The sequence below is a fragment of the Narcine bancroftii genome, chromosome 4 (genome assembly GCF_036971445.1).
Source record: "Narcine bancroftii isolate sNarBan1 chromosome 4, sNarBan1.hap1, whole genome shotgun sequence".
Taxonomy (NCBI): domain Eukaryota; kingdom Metazoa; phylum Chordata; class Chondrichthyes; order Torpediniformes; family Narcinidae; genus Narcine; species Narcine bancroftii.
In genome coordinates this window covers 107,289,275-107,304,974 of record NC_091472.1, presented here as the reverse complement: position 1 = coordinate 107,304,974, position 15,700 = coordinate 107,289,275, and the positions used below count along the sequence as shown (strand labels likewise).

Sequence of the window (15,700 nt, the reverse complement as noted above, 5' to 3'; positions counted from 1 at the left end):
CTCCATGTCGACTCTATCCAGTCCTTACTGCATTCGATAGGTTTCAATGAGATTCCCCCCCCCCATTCCTCTAAATTCCATTGAGTACAGTCCCAGAGCCATTAAATGTTCCTCATATGATAACCCTTTCATTCCCAAGTTCATTCTCTTGACCATCCTCCAGACCATCTCTAATGTCAACACATCCTTCCTTAGATAAGGAGCCCAAAACTGCTCACAATGTTCTAAGTGAGGCCTTATTAAGCCTCAACATTACATCTCTGCATATTCTTACCCTCAAAATGAATGCTTGCATTGACTTTGCTTTCCTTACCACCACTCTACGTGTAAGGTAACCTTCAGAGAAACTTTCTTAAGGACTCCCAAGTCCCTCTACACCTCCAATTTTTGAACTTGTGGCCCATTTAGAAAATTGTCTCCACCTTTATTCCTTCCACCAAAGTGCATGATCATACACTTCTCTTCGCTGTATTCCATCTGCTATTTCTTTGCCTAATCTCCAAACCTGCCTTAGTCCTTCTGCAGAATCAGTACTTCTCAACACTACCTGCCCTCCTCCTATATTTGTATCATCTGAAAAACTATCAATCACGTCACTAAAATCATTGAAAATCATCTGGTACCAGCATAAATCCCCATGGAACCTACTGGTCACCAACATCCAACCAGAAAAAAAGTCCCTTTTATCCCCACTCTTTGCCTCCTGCCAGTCAGCCAATCTTCCATCCATGCCAATATCTTTACTGCAAATATCATGGGTTCTTAACTTTCTTAGCAGCCTCATATGCAGCAACTTGTCAAAAGCCTTGTGGAAATCCAAGTAAACAACATCCACTTGCTCTCATTTAATTGTCCTTCCTGTTTATCCCTGAAAAAAATCCAACAGATTTGTCAGGCAAGATTTCCCCTCAAGGCAACCATGCTGACTTTCTCCTATTTTACCGTGTGCCTCCAAGTATGCAAAAAAACCTCATCTTTAATAATAGATTCGAACATCATACCAACAACTGAAATCATGTTAACTGGCCTATAATTTATTGTCTTTTGCCTGCCTCCCTGCTTGAAAAGTGGAGTGACATTTGCAATTTTCCAGTCCTCTGGAACCATTCAAGAATCTAATGATTGCCCATATTTACAAAATATTGGTTTACATGTAATGATTGATTCTTTGAAGACCTCACTTCTTGGTTACCTCCAATAGACTTTATTGTATAAATGTTTTTTATTTTCTTGGCATTCTCCAGTTTTTCTTTCTTTCTTTCTTTTCCTTTGGGGGGGGGAGGAAATGAGAGATGTGAGGTTGGGTTGGGGGGAGGAGATGGGATGTTATTTACCATATGTATAATTTCTTTTGAAATAATTTAGAATAGAATGTACTGCAACTATTATTGTGGTTTAAAAATTTATAAATAAAATATTTTTAAAAATATCTAGTGATCACTACTAATGATTCCACATTACCTCTAAGAACCCTGGGATGGAGTCCACTTGGTCCTGGTGAATTATTCACCTTCAGACTTTTTAAACTTTCCCAGCAACTTCTCCTATGAAATAGCAACTCCATCTTCCGACATACTGCTCGTGTCCTTCACAGTGAAAAACAGACACAAAATACTAATTGAGTTTGTTCACCATTTCTTTGTCCTCCATTACTATCTCCCCAGCATTATTTTCTAGTGGTCTGTTCATCCTTGCCTCTCATTTGCTCATGATACCAAAAAAATCTTTTCATCCTCTTTTGTATTTGACCTTTGTATTTCATCTTTTCTCTCCTTATTGCTTTCTTAGTTGCCTTCAATTGGCTTTTAAGTGTCCCAATCCTCCAGAGTCTTACTATTTTCTGCTATATTGTACACTCTTTCTTTCACTTTTATACTGTCTTTGACCTCTCTTGACACAGTTGCCTCACAATTATCATTATAATTTCATTATTAGAGTCTTATCATTCTTACTAAGATACAACTACATAACTGATCATTTTTATTGGAGGGCTTGAGTTACAAGGAGAGGCTGGATGGATTGGGACATTATTCTAAATTTAAATTAATTTAAAAAAAAATTAAATTTAGACATGCCAAACAGTAACAGGTAATTTTGACCTGTGAGCCTGTGCCACCCAATTAACCTACAACCCTCAGTACGTTTCAAATGGTGGGAGAAACTGGAGCCTCCAGACCCACACAGGCATGGGTGGATGTACAAACTCCTTATTGACCACATGGGATTTTAACCCTGGTCCCAGGCACTGTAACAGCATTGCACTAACCGCTCTGCTAACCATACCACTGTCTTGGGTAAACTTATACCTCTCATTTTGTTCGTTTTAGATTGGTCACAGTGTTTGAGCTACCAAAAGAAAATAGACACACACACACCAAGAGCAGTTCAGTTTATACAAATGTTTATTACAAATTCAAAAGCTGATTTCACACTACAATATGCAAGCCCTTCCCAACTATACTTATCAACGCTTGGACTGGTCCCAACTGCCGAAGCGAGGCAACGACTGCACACTTGTAGTTGGTTGTCAGGGCGCCGGTAGCAACTTCTCCACCTCCCCTGACTGGGACGTTGGCTGCACTCCAGAAGTTCTTCTTCTTGCTGAGAGATGTTGCCACCTCTCGGAGAGTCTCAAACTTCAGCAGCGGAACCATGGCTTATATTACCCAAAAACTGCTTACCCAAGCACCTATTCCCAGCACAGCAAGAAAGATAAGCAAGCAAGCTAGCATGCTAGGCTTCTAACGAATAACATAATTTTCAGCTTATCACTTTGAATACAATGGTTTATTTTGCATCAAGGTTTGGCCTCTGACAGTCTGTGACCAAAACAAGCAGGAAGATTAAATGTTCTTGGTACACAGATGTCCTTTCGTCAGATAACTACATCTCTGGCCCCTTGGTGGAATTTAGTTTATGTCTGCTGATTCTAAAACACAAGCAGGTTCTCAGCCTTGCAGAACCCAGAGCTGCAAGTTTAAAAAAAACAGGTTAGAATCTTCCATTACAACCACCCCCTATTCCCTGTAGCGAGGAGGCTGAAGGACCATCTTGTAGAGATTTTTTAAAAATCATAAGGGGTAAATACAAGATAAAATGTACCTTTTTTTTCCCCAAGAGTAGGGAATCTAAAACTACGGGGCATAGATTTAAGATGAGAGGGGAAATATTTAAAAGGGACCTGAGGGGCACTTTTTTCCACATAGAGGGTAATGGATATATGGAATTAAATGCAAAAGGAAAATGATGAGTTTATTGTCATATACATTGTACAATCTACATATGAACCTAAATTATTACTTGCTGCAGCTGAAGAGATACTTTTATAATAGTAGTTCAATTAAAAAGAGGCAAAAAAATTGATAGATAATAAAAATCACAGTTGTCCACTGCAAAGAAAAAGTGAATTAGCAATTGTGCAAATAATCCTTTTGGGGTGTCAGAGCAGTCCATGATTAATGTAACAAGAGCCTGATAGCTGATGGAAAGTAGGGGTCCTTGAACCTGGAGTTGCAGGTCTTCTGGCTTCAGGTAGCAGTGAGAAAAGTTTGTAACAAGGGTGATGGGGGTCCTTTCTGACATTTCCTGCCTTCTTGAGGCAGAGCCTCACATACTTGCATTCAGTGGATTATGTTTGCTACTTTCTGGAGTCTTCTGTGTTCCTGCTGTGACAGAGTATTTAGAGGTGGCTTGGGAGGAATTGCTAGAGCAGGTTGCACACAAACATTTTCAAAACAGAACATTTGCAGGACTTTTGCAGAATGCTTTTTTGCAGAGAAAAAACAAAGTAGCAACATTCAGGAGCTTGCCTGGGAGAGCATGTGACCTTTCAGAACAGTTTTGCTCTCGGAGAGGGAGGGTGCAAAACAGAGAGAGAAGGAGTCACAGAAATCAGTTCCAGAGGCAAACTTTGGAAGGCTGCCTGATCAAAGGAGAAGACTGGTGGTTTGAAAGGTGACCTGAAAGTAAGGGGATCATCTGGGGAACCCTGAAGGGGGCAAGTTTCGTCAGCAAGACTAATTGAGAAGGAATCAGTTGCGGATGTCCAGGAAAAGGAATCTCTCTCTGAAAACCAACAAGAACCCTCATGAGTGGTAACCATTTGCCTGTTAAGCACCAAAGACTGGTGAACTTTGTTAATGCTAACTTCTGTGCACAGAACAAGAATTGTCTATAACCAGTGAGATTGGACTGTGATCCAAATAACTTTTCTAATCTTAAATATACATTACGCACACCTGTGCTTAATATTAGAGGGGGGATTAAGTAGGTTAGGTAGGTTAAGTAATAAGTTAAAGTTCAATTCTGTTTTCTTGTTCAAATATTATTAAAAACTACATTTTGTTTAAGTAACCCTGTGATTTTTGGGGTTTTCTGGACTCCGTAACACTATGCAGTTGAATTCCCACACTAAGCTGTTATTCAATTACTACATTAACTATCGCCAGTGCACCTGTAAAAAGTTTAATAGAGCATTTGATGGTAGGACAAATCTCATCAGAGATTTTAGAACACAGAAGTGTTGGTGTGTCTTCTTCATGGTTGCCTCAGTGTAATGGCTGCAGGAGTGATCTTCTGAAATATGGACTCGCAGGAACTTGAAGGTGCTTACCCTCTCCACTTCAAGAAGCAATAGAGATAGACACACTTATAACATTTAAAATAAATGTATACAGGTACATGGTTAAGAAAGGTTTTGTCCAAGGGCAGATAAATAGGACTAGCCCTGGTGGCCAACTCAGTCAGCAAGGATGAGTCGGTCTTAAGGGCTGGTTTCTGTTGTGATTGATGGACAAACGATGCTATATTCAAGAATAAAATATACAAGAAGATTTTTAAGAATGGTAATTGGTTGCAATTAGAATTATTTGCACACTTGAAGGGGCAAGCAAAATCCTTTCCACTAACTGGATCTAAACAGTTACATCAATAAATTAATAGGCTGCTTGATCCTATGTATTGTCCAACACCACCATGTTTAAGGTCAGTTTCATTTAGAGTATGATTGGGCTTAGCATTCCCACATTGCAGGTGCTTAATGGATAAAAATTGGAATGAAAGAGCTAAGTCCATACTTGACCTCACTGTTTCCAATCTATCCTCTCTTCAACCGCCAATTCTACCCTTCTGTTAGTGTGCATTTTGCAAACATCTGTTGAATTTATAAATACACAATTTGTTAAGTTTACCCTGATTACTGCTTTACTTATGTAAAATTAATGCAGTAATTCACTTAATGAACAGTTTATTGGGAAAATCCAAACAATGAAGGAAATAAAGAATAAAGTTCATGAGAGCATTTTATGTCATAGAATTAAGGAATTTTACTGATATCTGTGTTAAGCCTTGAATGGCTGCAAACTATTGTAAAGAAGGAAAATGTTTCAAATTAACTTACCGGGAAATGAGTGACCATGAGAAACAAATACTTTGCAATCAGATGTTAGAAACTAAGTTAACTGTTACTTGTCCCACTTTTCAATCTTGGGTAATAAACAAGTAAAACTCTGCATGTAACTCGGTGGTATTGTTAAATAAAGCTAAAAACGTTCTTTGTTGTTTCAAGAAATGTATCTTTATAAAAACTGCTTTTGATATAAGAGGTGCATTTGATAATATCAAGCAAGATAAAGATTTAATAGATTGAACTCTGAATGTCAATTAGCCTGCAAGAATTTCCCAATTATGATGAAAATGCATGATGACTTCTTGGTTTATTGAGGTTTTTAATCCCATTAATAGCGAGGGAACAAGGAGCCAATCGTTTACATTCTTGCTGACTGCATCAAATGGAAAATCTGATATTTAGCAGCATGGGTAGCAGTAGATTCATTATTTGTATGCATAAGTCATCAACTGCAACAGTCCCAGACTAAGTGATAAACTGAAGCCTGAGGTATCAATTTACTCACTAGGGAACTCCACAAGTCATAACTTGGAATTAATCTTGTTGAGGTCCTCAATGACATGCTAAGAAATTGTTTCTCATGTCCTGTGCCAGGTTAAATCTGCTATGGGATTTGACTTACAATTGATTTTAATTGGGTCTGTAGATTAGGAAACAAGGTTAGGTGAATGCTTAGTTATTTTATTCAGAATTTAATAGTCTTTAAATGTCTCTGAAGAATTATTATAATCATTCAAGTTTAGTGATGAGCCATCAGCTCATTTTCTGGTATGCTTTTTATTGACTCTGCTTTGGATAACTGCAATCTTTCTATATCCAGAATATTTAAAAATAGGTTTGCATAATCAAGAGCAGGCTTACTTACAGGGAAATGTTTGCAGGATTAGATTGAGTACTGAATCTTGTTATGGTAATTGCACTATGAAAAGGGATGTTTTTAAAAAAGAAAAAGATGAAAAGAAATAGTTATACTTAGACAAAGAGGAAACAAGCAGCTAATTGAAATGGAAATCAAAATCAAGTGTTACGAGCCCAGAGGACCCCAAAACCCAGCAGCAATAGATATTCACCAAGACAAATGGTTACTTAAAAAAAGGATGCTTTTAATTATCTTTAAACATGAAAACAGAATCACACTTTAACTTATCACTATTAACTTAACTAACCTAACTTAACCCCCTTCTAATTCTAAACACAAGTGTATGTAATGTGTATGTAAGTTTAGAAAAGTTCTTTGATTCACAGTCCAATCTCACTTCTCATTCCTCCAAGTTCACGGGTTGTAGCCAATTCTTAAACTGGGCACAGAATTTAACATTTATGAAGTTCACGAGGCTTTCGTGTTTGAAAAGTAAATGGTAACCGCTCAGGAAGGTTCTTGTCGGTTTTCAGAGAGACTTGTTGTTCACTGGACACCCACAACTGATTCCTTTTAATTAGCCATTTCAGTGTCTTGCCGAAGAAACTTGCCCCATCAGACTTTTCCAGATGACAACCTCTTTCTTTCAGGACACCACAGAGTTCCTTTTTGTTTCCCTCATTTCAAATGAAACATTAGGCAGCCAGTCCTCTCTTCTTGCATGAACCACAAGGGCTTTGACCAAGCTAACTCACAACCCGTCTTCCAAATGGGATTTCTCCACAAACTTCTAGAACGGATCTCTCTCTCTCTCTCACACACACACCCCCACAGACTGAAAAACCTGTTTAAATCTCTCTGCTTGAAAAAACGACATGACCCTCTTAGAACAGCAAGCTGCACTCCCAGACAGCATTCGACTCTGAACTACTCCTCCAATCTCTTTTATCTGTTCCTTTTCAAAACAGCAACCCATTAGTGGTCTCTTGGGCACTCCCAAAAGTTTTTGCAAAGGCCCCCCTTTCTTGCTTGAGCAGAGCTCCAGTATTTTAAATGAGATTTGTTTTGAAGTGTCTGTATGTGACTTACACTAAAAAAACCTGCCCCAATTTATCTCCCAAAAACATATCTATATTAAATACAAACACAACATAATCTATCACACAAGGTAAGGCTCTAACAATAAGATCTACTGTTCAATGCAGAGACCATGGTTGAGGTATTAAATAAGGAAAGAGCATCAGAATTTACAAAGGAAGATGATTTTTCAAAGCCGATAGTAAATGAACGTTGTTGGGACACTGGAAAAAAGGAAATAGAAAGGTTTCCTGAAAAACTAAAGCTAACAAAATGCTAAAAATATTCAGCAGGTCAATCAGTATTTATGGAGAAAGGAACAGAGTTAATGTTTCAAGTTGTCAGAACCAAATAAAACCAATTTTATGTTGGAATAAAGGTCAGGTATAGAGGAAACAACATAGGTTGATTATATGATTTGGATCATGTGTGAATGAAGAACACAGTTATGGCAGTGTCAACTAACTGAATGAGAGTGGTAAAGGCAAGATATCCTATCCGACTATGGTGTAGGGGAAACTACAGTTGAAAAACAGAAGTACTGCTGTTGAAGGTGTTTTACAATGGATGTCATAGGAGAACTGAAAGAATGAATTGATAAGATGATTGAAAGATTAGGTCACGTGGGAATCCATAGTGAGTGTTGGTCATGAATCTATCCCTTGAGTAAGTACAGGGAAGGGTCAAAATTGACCAATTTAAGGTGGCTGTGGAATAGAAGTTATTTGAAAAGTAATGGAACTTTCAACATCTGTATAAGTAGAGGAAGCAGCATCAATACATTCCTTATTTTCTGTCTGGCTTTATTCCAGTAAAAGTCTGAACAGCAGTTCATGCCAAGGTGGTTCCCTGTGTGACTGGCTCAGGTTTATAATCAGGTCAGCTGATTGACAGCCAGCCAGGTAGAGTCAGCCCCTTAGGTGGTCTTCCTGCAGGTACAGAGATTGCCCTCTGCAGTAGGCTGGTGGTCATATCACCACATTCACTCCCTTCTTAAAATGAAGTCGGGGGTGGGGGGGGGAGTGGAGTGTAAAACGGTGCTGGTGGTATTTACAGATTCAGGCAGTTCGGCAGCCATCGGACTCTCGGGGACCGTCGCAGAGTTGGCTCCTGGTCAAAGATTAGAGAGGGTGTGGTTTCTGGAGGGTTGGCTGGGTTAGGTGTAGCCGTTGCGGGTGTCGGTGTGAGGAGAGTGGTGTCTATCTGTATGTCTGTCTGTGGGCAGGTGGCTGGGTCAGTCTGGTCTACTAGGAGTGGGGCCCTCTGGAGGGGCGAAGGAGGTCAGCCCCCAAATCCTAGGTGAACCAAGGGTACCAAGGTTGGACCAGGTAGACATGATGCTGGGGGGCGGGGGGGGGTGGTGAGGTTCCTGCTGGCCCAGATCCTGGTTGAGATGGTGTCCTCACGACCATTGGGGTACCTTACATAGATGTACTTCTGGTTGACGTGGAGGAGCACCTGTTTGAACAGTGGGTCAGACTTGTGGGCCCACACGTGTTTGCGGAGGAGCACCGGTCCCAGAGATGTGAGCCAAGTTGGGAGGGAGACCCCAGTCGCCAATTTCCTAGTGAACGAGAAAAGGCGCTCATGAGGGGTCTGATTAGTAGCTGTGCACAAGAGCGACCTAATGGCATGGAGTGCCTCAGGGAGGGCCTCTTGTTAGTCAGCAGACCAGCCTTTGGATCTCAGCATCAGAACTGCCTTCCAGATCACCCTGTTTCGTGCTCCACCTGCCTATTGCCCCTCAGGTTGTAGCTAGTCGTGTAACTAGTCGCAATGCCTCGCGCTACTAGGTACTGGCGTAGCTCCTCACTCATGAAGCTGGACCCTCGATCACTGTGGAATAATGCCGGGTATCTGAACATTGTGAAGATCTGCGTCAGTGCTCTGATAACGGTGGCTGTAGAGGTGTCGGGGAAGGGATGGTGAAGGGAAAATGGGAGTATTCGTCTACGACCACAATTAAGTAGACATTCTTGTCGTGGAAGGCAGGGGGCCTTCAAAGTCCATGCTAAGCCATTTGAAGGGGTGAGAGGCCTTGATAACGTGGGGCTGTGGCGGGTGGAAGTGTGGTTTGCATTTCACACAGACCCTGCATGACTCGGTCATGATCTGAACTTCTTGGACGGTGAAGGGGAGGTTCCAGGACTTGATGAAATGGTACAGGTGCGTGAAGCCTGGGTGACAAAGGGTGTCATGTAGAGCCTGCAGTTGGTCAGACTGCACAATGGCGCAGGCCTAGGATAGGGTTTCAGGGAAGTCATTAAACTTCCCTGGTCTGTACTGGATGTCGTAGCTGAACATTGCCAGCTCCTCTCTCCAGCACAAGATCTTATCATGCTTGATCTTGCCCTTATGGCTGGTGCTGAACTTGAAAGCCATTGCGCATTGGTCAGTAAGGAGGGTGAACCTCCTGCCTGCCAGGTAGTGGCACCAGAGGAGGATGCTTCCATGATCACGTGGGCCTCCTTTTCAATGGTCGAGTACCCGAGCTTGGAAATGTGGAGGGTCCTGGAGAAGAAGGCCATGGGTTGGCCCCCTTCATTGAGGGTGGCCGCGAGGGCAACACCAGAGGCATTGCACTCCACCTGGAATCGGGTGTCCTCATCTATGGCATGCATCGTGGCCTCGGCAATGTCCTGCCTGATGTGAGTGAAAGCTGCTTGTGCCTCGCGGGGGGAGGAGAAAGGTGATGTATTGGGCCAGTGGGCCGACCTTGTCCGAAAAACAGGAGACCCACTGGGAGGAATAGGAGAATAGTCCAAGGCACCCGCGGAGGTCCTTGAGCATGTGGAGGAGGGGCAGTTCCATTAGTGGATGCATGCGCTCTGGGTCGGAACCAATGACACCATGTTCCATGATGTACCTTAGGATGGCGAGACAGGTGGTGCTGAACATGCACTTCTCTTTGTTGTAAGTGAGGTACAGCTCCTCTGCCATCCGGAGAAATCTCTCCAGGTTGTCAATGTGGTCCTGCTGATTGTGGCCGAAGATAGTGACATTATCCAAGTACAAGAAATTCACTTAGGCTGTGCCAGTTTACCATACGGTCCATCTTCTGCTGAAAGACAGAGACCCCGTTAGTGACCCAAACGGGACCCAGTAGAACTGGTAGAGGTGCCTGTCTGCCTCAAAAGCAGTATATGGTTTATACCGGGCATGGATAGGGAGCTGGTGGTAGACCAACCTTATTGTCAAGAAGACCTTATAGCAGGCTGTCTCATTGATCACGTCAGCTATTTGGGGTAGGGGGTAGGCATTCAGTTGGGTGTACCGGTTTATGGTGTGGCTATGATCGATAACCATCCTCTGTTTGATACCCCCTTTCTTCCCGCATCGGAAGAGATGTGAGTTCCTCACTGGGCAGCCTTTGCGGGATTGCCTGATGACCCACACTGGGACCTGGAATACTTACAGGGGCAAGCTGCACCAGCGGCTGCGATCAACTCATCCAAGTAGGGCCCTTTGGTGACATCGATCGTTTGCATCTGCCAGGCTGGACGCTTAGGGAGTCAGGCATCAAAGACCTCTTCATGATGAGCTGCAGTCTCCAGGGAATGGACTACCTCCAATGAGGCAATATTTTCCTCCAGCATCTTCTGTCGGGCACTCCTCGAGTGCAGCCCTCACATACAGACATCCCAGATCAGTTGCTCCACTTCCCCTTCGGTCACCCCAGTCTCAGTTCGGCATGGGTGGGCTAGGCTATGCAGGGCCCCCAGATAGGCATCTATCATCTCACCTGGTTGCTGGACCCTGATGCTGAGCTGGTACCAGGCATAGAGCACGTTTGTCCAGGGCTTGTACATGCTCTCCATCACAGGCTCGCAGTCCTTGATGGCTTGGAAAACATGTGGGCCCAGCTTGGAGTGGAGCACCTACAGCTGTTTCTGGTTGGCGTTGATCACTTCAGCCTGTGTTAGGAAGATCGTCATAATTGCATGCAGATCTCGAAGCGTGCTTGGGCATCTGGGTGTTGGGGCTCCCGATCGTCTGAAACTTCTGAATGGTGTTACGAGCCCAGAGGACCCCAAAACCCAGCAGCAATAGATATTCACAAAGACAAATGGTTACTTAAACAAAAATTGCTTTTAATTATCTTTAAACATGAAAACAGAATTACACTTTAACTTATCACTATTAACTTACTTAATCTAACTTAAACTTCTTCTAATTCTAAGCATGTGTGTGTGTGTGTGTGTGTGTGTGTGTGTGTGTGTGTGTGCGCGCGCGCAAGTTCAGAAAAGTTCTTTGGTTCACAGTCCAATCTCACTTATCATTCCTCCAATTTCACTGGTTGCAGGCAATTCTTATACTGTGCACAGAATTTAACATTTATAAAGTTCACCAGGCTTTGGTGCTCAAAAGGTAAATGGTTACCACTCAGGAAGCTTTTTATTGGTTTTCGGAGAGAGATGCGTTGTTCCAGGACATCCACAACTTATGTACTTCTATCAGTCACTTCAGTGTCTGGCTGACGAAACTTGCCCGTCAGGGTTCTCCAGATGATAACCTCTTTCTTTCAAGTCACCACAGAGTTCCTTATTGTTTCCCTTATTCCAAGTGAAGCATTAGGCAGCCAGTCCTCTCCTCTTGCATGAGCCACAAGGGCTTCAACCAGGCTGTCTTTCAAAAGCTTGCCAGCTTGTCCTGTTTCAGTTCCAGCAACACTGGGTGGCACTGTCAGAGTTTCTGCTCTCTCTCTCTCACACACACACACACACAGACAGACTGAGAGAAAGCCTGTTTGACTCTCTCTGCTTGAAAAACCACATGACCCTCTTACAACAGCAAAACTCAGCTGCAGACAATAGCAGCTCCAGCCTACTCTTTCATCTGTTGCCTTGATAAACAATAATCCATTAATTACATCTTTTAAGCACTTTTCAAAGATCTTGCAAAAGGTGAGAAGCCACTATGTCTCCAGCATTTCAAATAAAATCTATTTTAAAGTGTTTGCATGTGATCTACTCAAACAATCCTTTCCCAATTTATGTCCCCAAAACATTTCTATATACTCTGTCACAATGGTCTCTAACGTTTTACTGGAATAAATTTGTGGTGCACTGAAGTAGCAGCAAGCAACCACTAAACTCAGAAAACACTGTTGAACAGTAAAAGTCTGAACACCAGCTCAAGCCTTGGCTCAGGAGGGGCCAGCTCAGGTTTATATTCAGCTCAGCTGATTGACAGCCAGCCAGGTGGAGTCAGCCCCTTAGGTGATCTTCCTGTAGGTAATAGAGATCACCCCCTGCAGTTGGCCAGTGGTCATACCACTTAAGGCACTTTCAGCTAGGTGGCCTTAACATTGACTTCTATGCTTTCAGCTGAACTTGCTTACTTTCTTTCCTCTCCTTCTTTGCCATTCTCCCCTCCTTTTCCCTTTATCATCCCAGCCATCCCTTCTCCCCCGTCTGCTGCTGTCCCTCCTTCCCTTCTCCACTCATCATCTGCCTCCCTCCCAGCTTCTGTTCAGACGCCTGCCGACATTCTATTATAGTGAGACGTCAGTTAAATATTTTTACCTTGGCTACGTAAAAATGGACCTGCTGAGCGTCACCAGCGTTTTGTGTTGTTACTTCAACTACAGTCACAGATGTACAGGAATAAAGGTGTCGCAGAGTGCCAGAGCAGACCTTGAATAAGGTAACGTCCCATACGCTCGCAAAGATCAGACTGTGTTCATTGAGAATGACAAAATGCTGTGTTAATAAACAGATGGGAAACATACAGTTCTAATACAATCAGCAATTTAATAATAATGAAAAAATAAGCTTCAGATACCCCTCCTCAGTATTTCCAATGCGCATGGTCGGTACTCCACCCTCTAAAAGTTTGACCAGACCTGCTGCAAGTTGGAATACACCAAAAGCTGCAACACCGGCTCGCCACATACGCGCAAGGGCGTCTGACGTCAGCACGCAGGTGCCAGGAGGAGGGGCAACAGGGCGGGCCCGATAGCGGCCAGTGGAGCCGGCTCACCACAGACGCGCAAGGGCGTCTGACGTCAGCGCGCAGGTGCCAGGAGGAGGGGTAACGGGGCGGACCCGATGGCGGCGAGTGAAGTCGGCTCACCACAGACGCGCAAGGGCGTCTGACGTCAGCGCGCAGGTGCCAGGAGGCGGGGTAACGGGGCGGGCCCGATGGCGGCGAGTGGAGTCGGCTCACCACAGACGCGCAAGGGCGTCTGACGTCAGCGCGCAGGTGCCAGGAGGAGGGGCAACGGGGCGGGCCCGATGGCGGCGAGTTCCGTATTTACACCCAAGAGGACGGACAGCAGAGCGCGGTCGGCATCGTTAATAAAAGAGGAAGGGGGTGAAATGGGGGGAAAGGGGAGGATGCATTTGGTCGCTTGAGAACGGCCTCCAACATATAATCCCGCAGTGAAAGGAGGGTGTAGGAGCAGATCACGAATCCAGCGGTCGTTTCTGCCGCTCGGCGGACGGAATGTTTTCCAGAAAGACTCATGGAGACGTCAAGAAATCTACACAGAAAGTTCTGGACCCAAAGAAGGACGTGTTGACGCGCCTCAAGCACCTGAGGACTCTGCTCGGTGAGTGAGGGGACACCTGCTGTGGCCGTGGACGTCCCTGTTGCGGGAAGGGTTCCGTGTGGTTCATAAGCTTGCCCTGTCTATATTCAGTCAAGGGAGATGCAGCCCGCCCTTCAGCCCTGACTGCTCCTCCGCTCAGGTTGGGCAAGGGGCATCGGAACCACCGGGCGAAGCCGGTGGGAGCGCGCATGCGCGTGCCAGCTCGCCTCGGACTTCCTGTCACAAAGATGATCAGCAAGCAATGCTGCTGCCCGACCACACGCTTTGTATACTTTCCCAAAGAACTGTTTCTTGCACCTTCCAATGAGTACCGTTTCGCAAGAAGCCCATCCTGGTGCAGTTCTTTTATTCTAGTGCAAATGGATTGGTGTGCTTGGCCATGTTTGAAAATGTTCCCCGGCATTGATCGGGCCTCAGTTGCACGGTTACTGAAACTCGGACGTAACTTAGGATATTTATAAACATTTGAGTTGATTGTAGGATTGAACAACTGTGGTGAAACCCGTTGCTGCAATAAGAATATGAACGGGTTTTGGTGTACTTGCAGTTTGTTTATGGCATTTTAACAAGCAAGAGAGTAATGCCCGTTGAAAGGAATTGCCATAGATGATCAACCTTGTGACTTGAAATACACCTTTTTTTTTGTTCGTTTTTAGTCTCAACTCCCTGATCAAATCTGCTTCTGCATTTATTTGAATTGGCAGTCAGTTTAAATTTATGCAGGCCACTTTCAGAAAATCCACTTTTTTTTCCTGCTGGATGTTGTCAAACAAAATAGCAGGAGTAGGCTACTCATTCACTCAACCCTGCTTCACCATTTAGTGAAATTACTACTGATCTGATTGCTGTCTTAGCTTTGTGTTTCTGTCTACCCATGGTGATTTTTATCCCTTGTTAAACATTTGCATTAAACGTACTGAAAGGCTCAGTTTACCTTCCTCTTTTGAGGAAGACCATAATCTCTTTAATGGAATTTTAAATACTAAAATCTTGTGCATGAAGAAAGCCCTTCTCCACAACCACCTTCTCAACACGTCTGAGTCCTTTGCGTACAGCCCTCTACAACTCTTCTGAACATGTCTCTCCTAGGTGTCAGTTTACCAAATGTTCTCTGAACTGTTACCAATGTATTTCCTTAAAATATATTCCTTAAAATACTCTTTCTGTAAATGGAGATCATAACTGTCCATAATTCTCATGAATCTCCCATGAAGTATAACCTCACTTTTATATTAATTTTGCTTCACAATAAATGATAACATTCTCTTTGATTTCATGTTCAGGTTTGTTTCATAAGCACAAAAGATGCAGATGCTGGAATCTTGAGAAAACAAAGAATGGGGCTAGGGGATAGAATAGGGCAGGTCAGACAGCATCCACGGTTAGAAATGGTCAGTGATCTTTCCATCTTTCTATAGTCTTGATAAAGAGTCCAGCCCAAAACAAATGATAATTTCTATCCTGGATGCTCTTTGACCTGCTGAGTTCTTCCAGTAATGCTTTGTTTGCTATTTTTCACAATGTACCTGATACAGAGAGAAAGGTTGCAAATGCTGGAATCTGGTTCAATAAACTTTCTGTCCAAGGAACTGTGGGTTAAATAGCATCAGGAGGATAAAATGAATTGTCAACCTTTTGGGTCAGAAACTTTTATTAAGACTGATGAAGTGTTCTGGTCTGAAATATGGACAGTTCTTTTTCTCCCACTGATACTGCTTGATCTCTCTGTCTTCATCTCAGAAGACAAACTCTCTATAGACATTTTCTACAAATCTACCAACTACCTCGACTACACTTCTTCACA

At 43.4% G+C, this 15,700-nt stretch overlaps 1 protein-coding gene and 1 long non-coding RNA gene across 8 annotated transcripts in view; one reads left to right on the top strand and one right to left on the bottom strand.

The window, feature by feature from the left end:
- Positions 1–1,190: 1,190 nt before the first annotated feature.
- LOC138759912 (uncharacterized) lies at positions 1,191–13,274 on the bottom strand. Its single transcript, XR_011355219.1, has 4 exons — positions 13,128–13,274; positions 12,869–13,019; positions 1,462–1,586; positions 1,191–1,267 (listed from the first exon to the last, which is right to left on the bottom strand). It is a non-coding gene; the product is annotated as an uncharacterized lncRNA (long non-coding RNA).
- A 309-nt stretch (positions 13,275–13,583) lies between these two features.
- The window catches only part of ralgapa2 (Ral GTPase activating protein catalytic subunit alpha 2), a 521,318-nt gene continuing 519,201 nt past the window's right edge, over positions 13,584–15,700 (top strand). For 5 of the 7 annotated variants that reach the window (XR_011355999.1, XM_069932376.1, XM_069932374.1 and 2 more), the window contains exon 1: positions 13,585–13,896. Coding sequence is in view for 5 of the 7 variants with exons in the window: in XM_069932376.1 (XP_069788477.1) it covers positions 13,791–13,896 (106 nt within the window). In the remaining 2 variants the exon portion in view is untranslated. Of the gene's footprint in view, positions 13,897–15,700 lie in introns of all 7 variants that reach the window. The other 2 variants (XR_011356000.1, XM_069932375.1) reach the window with 2 other exon arrangements.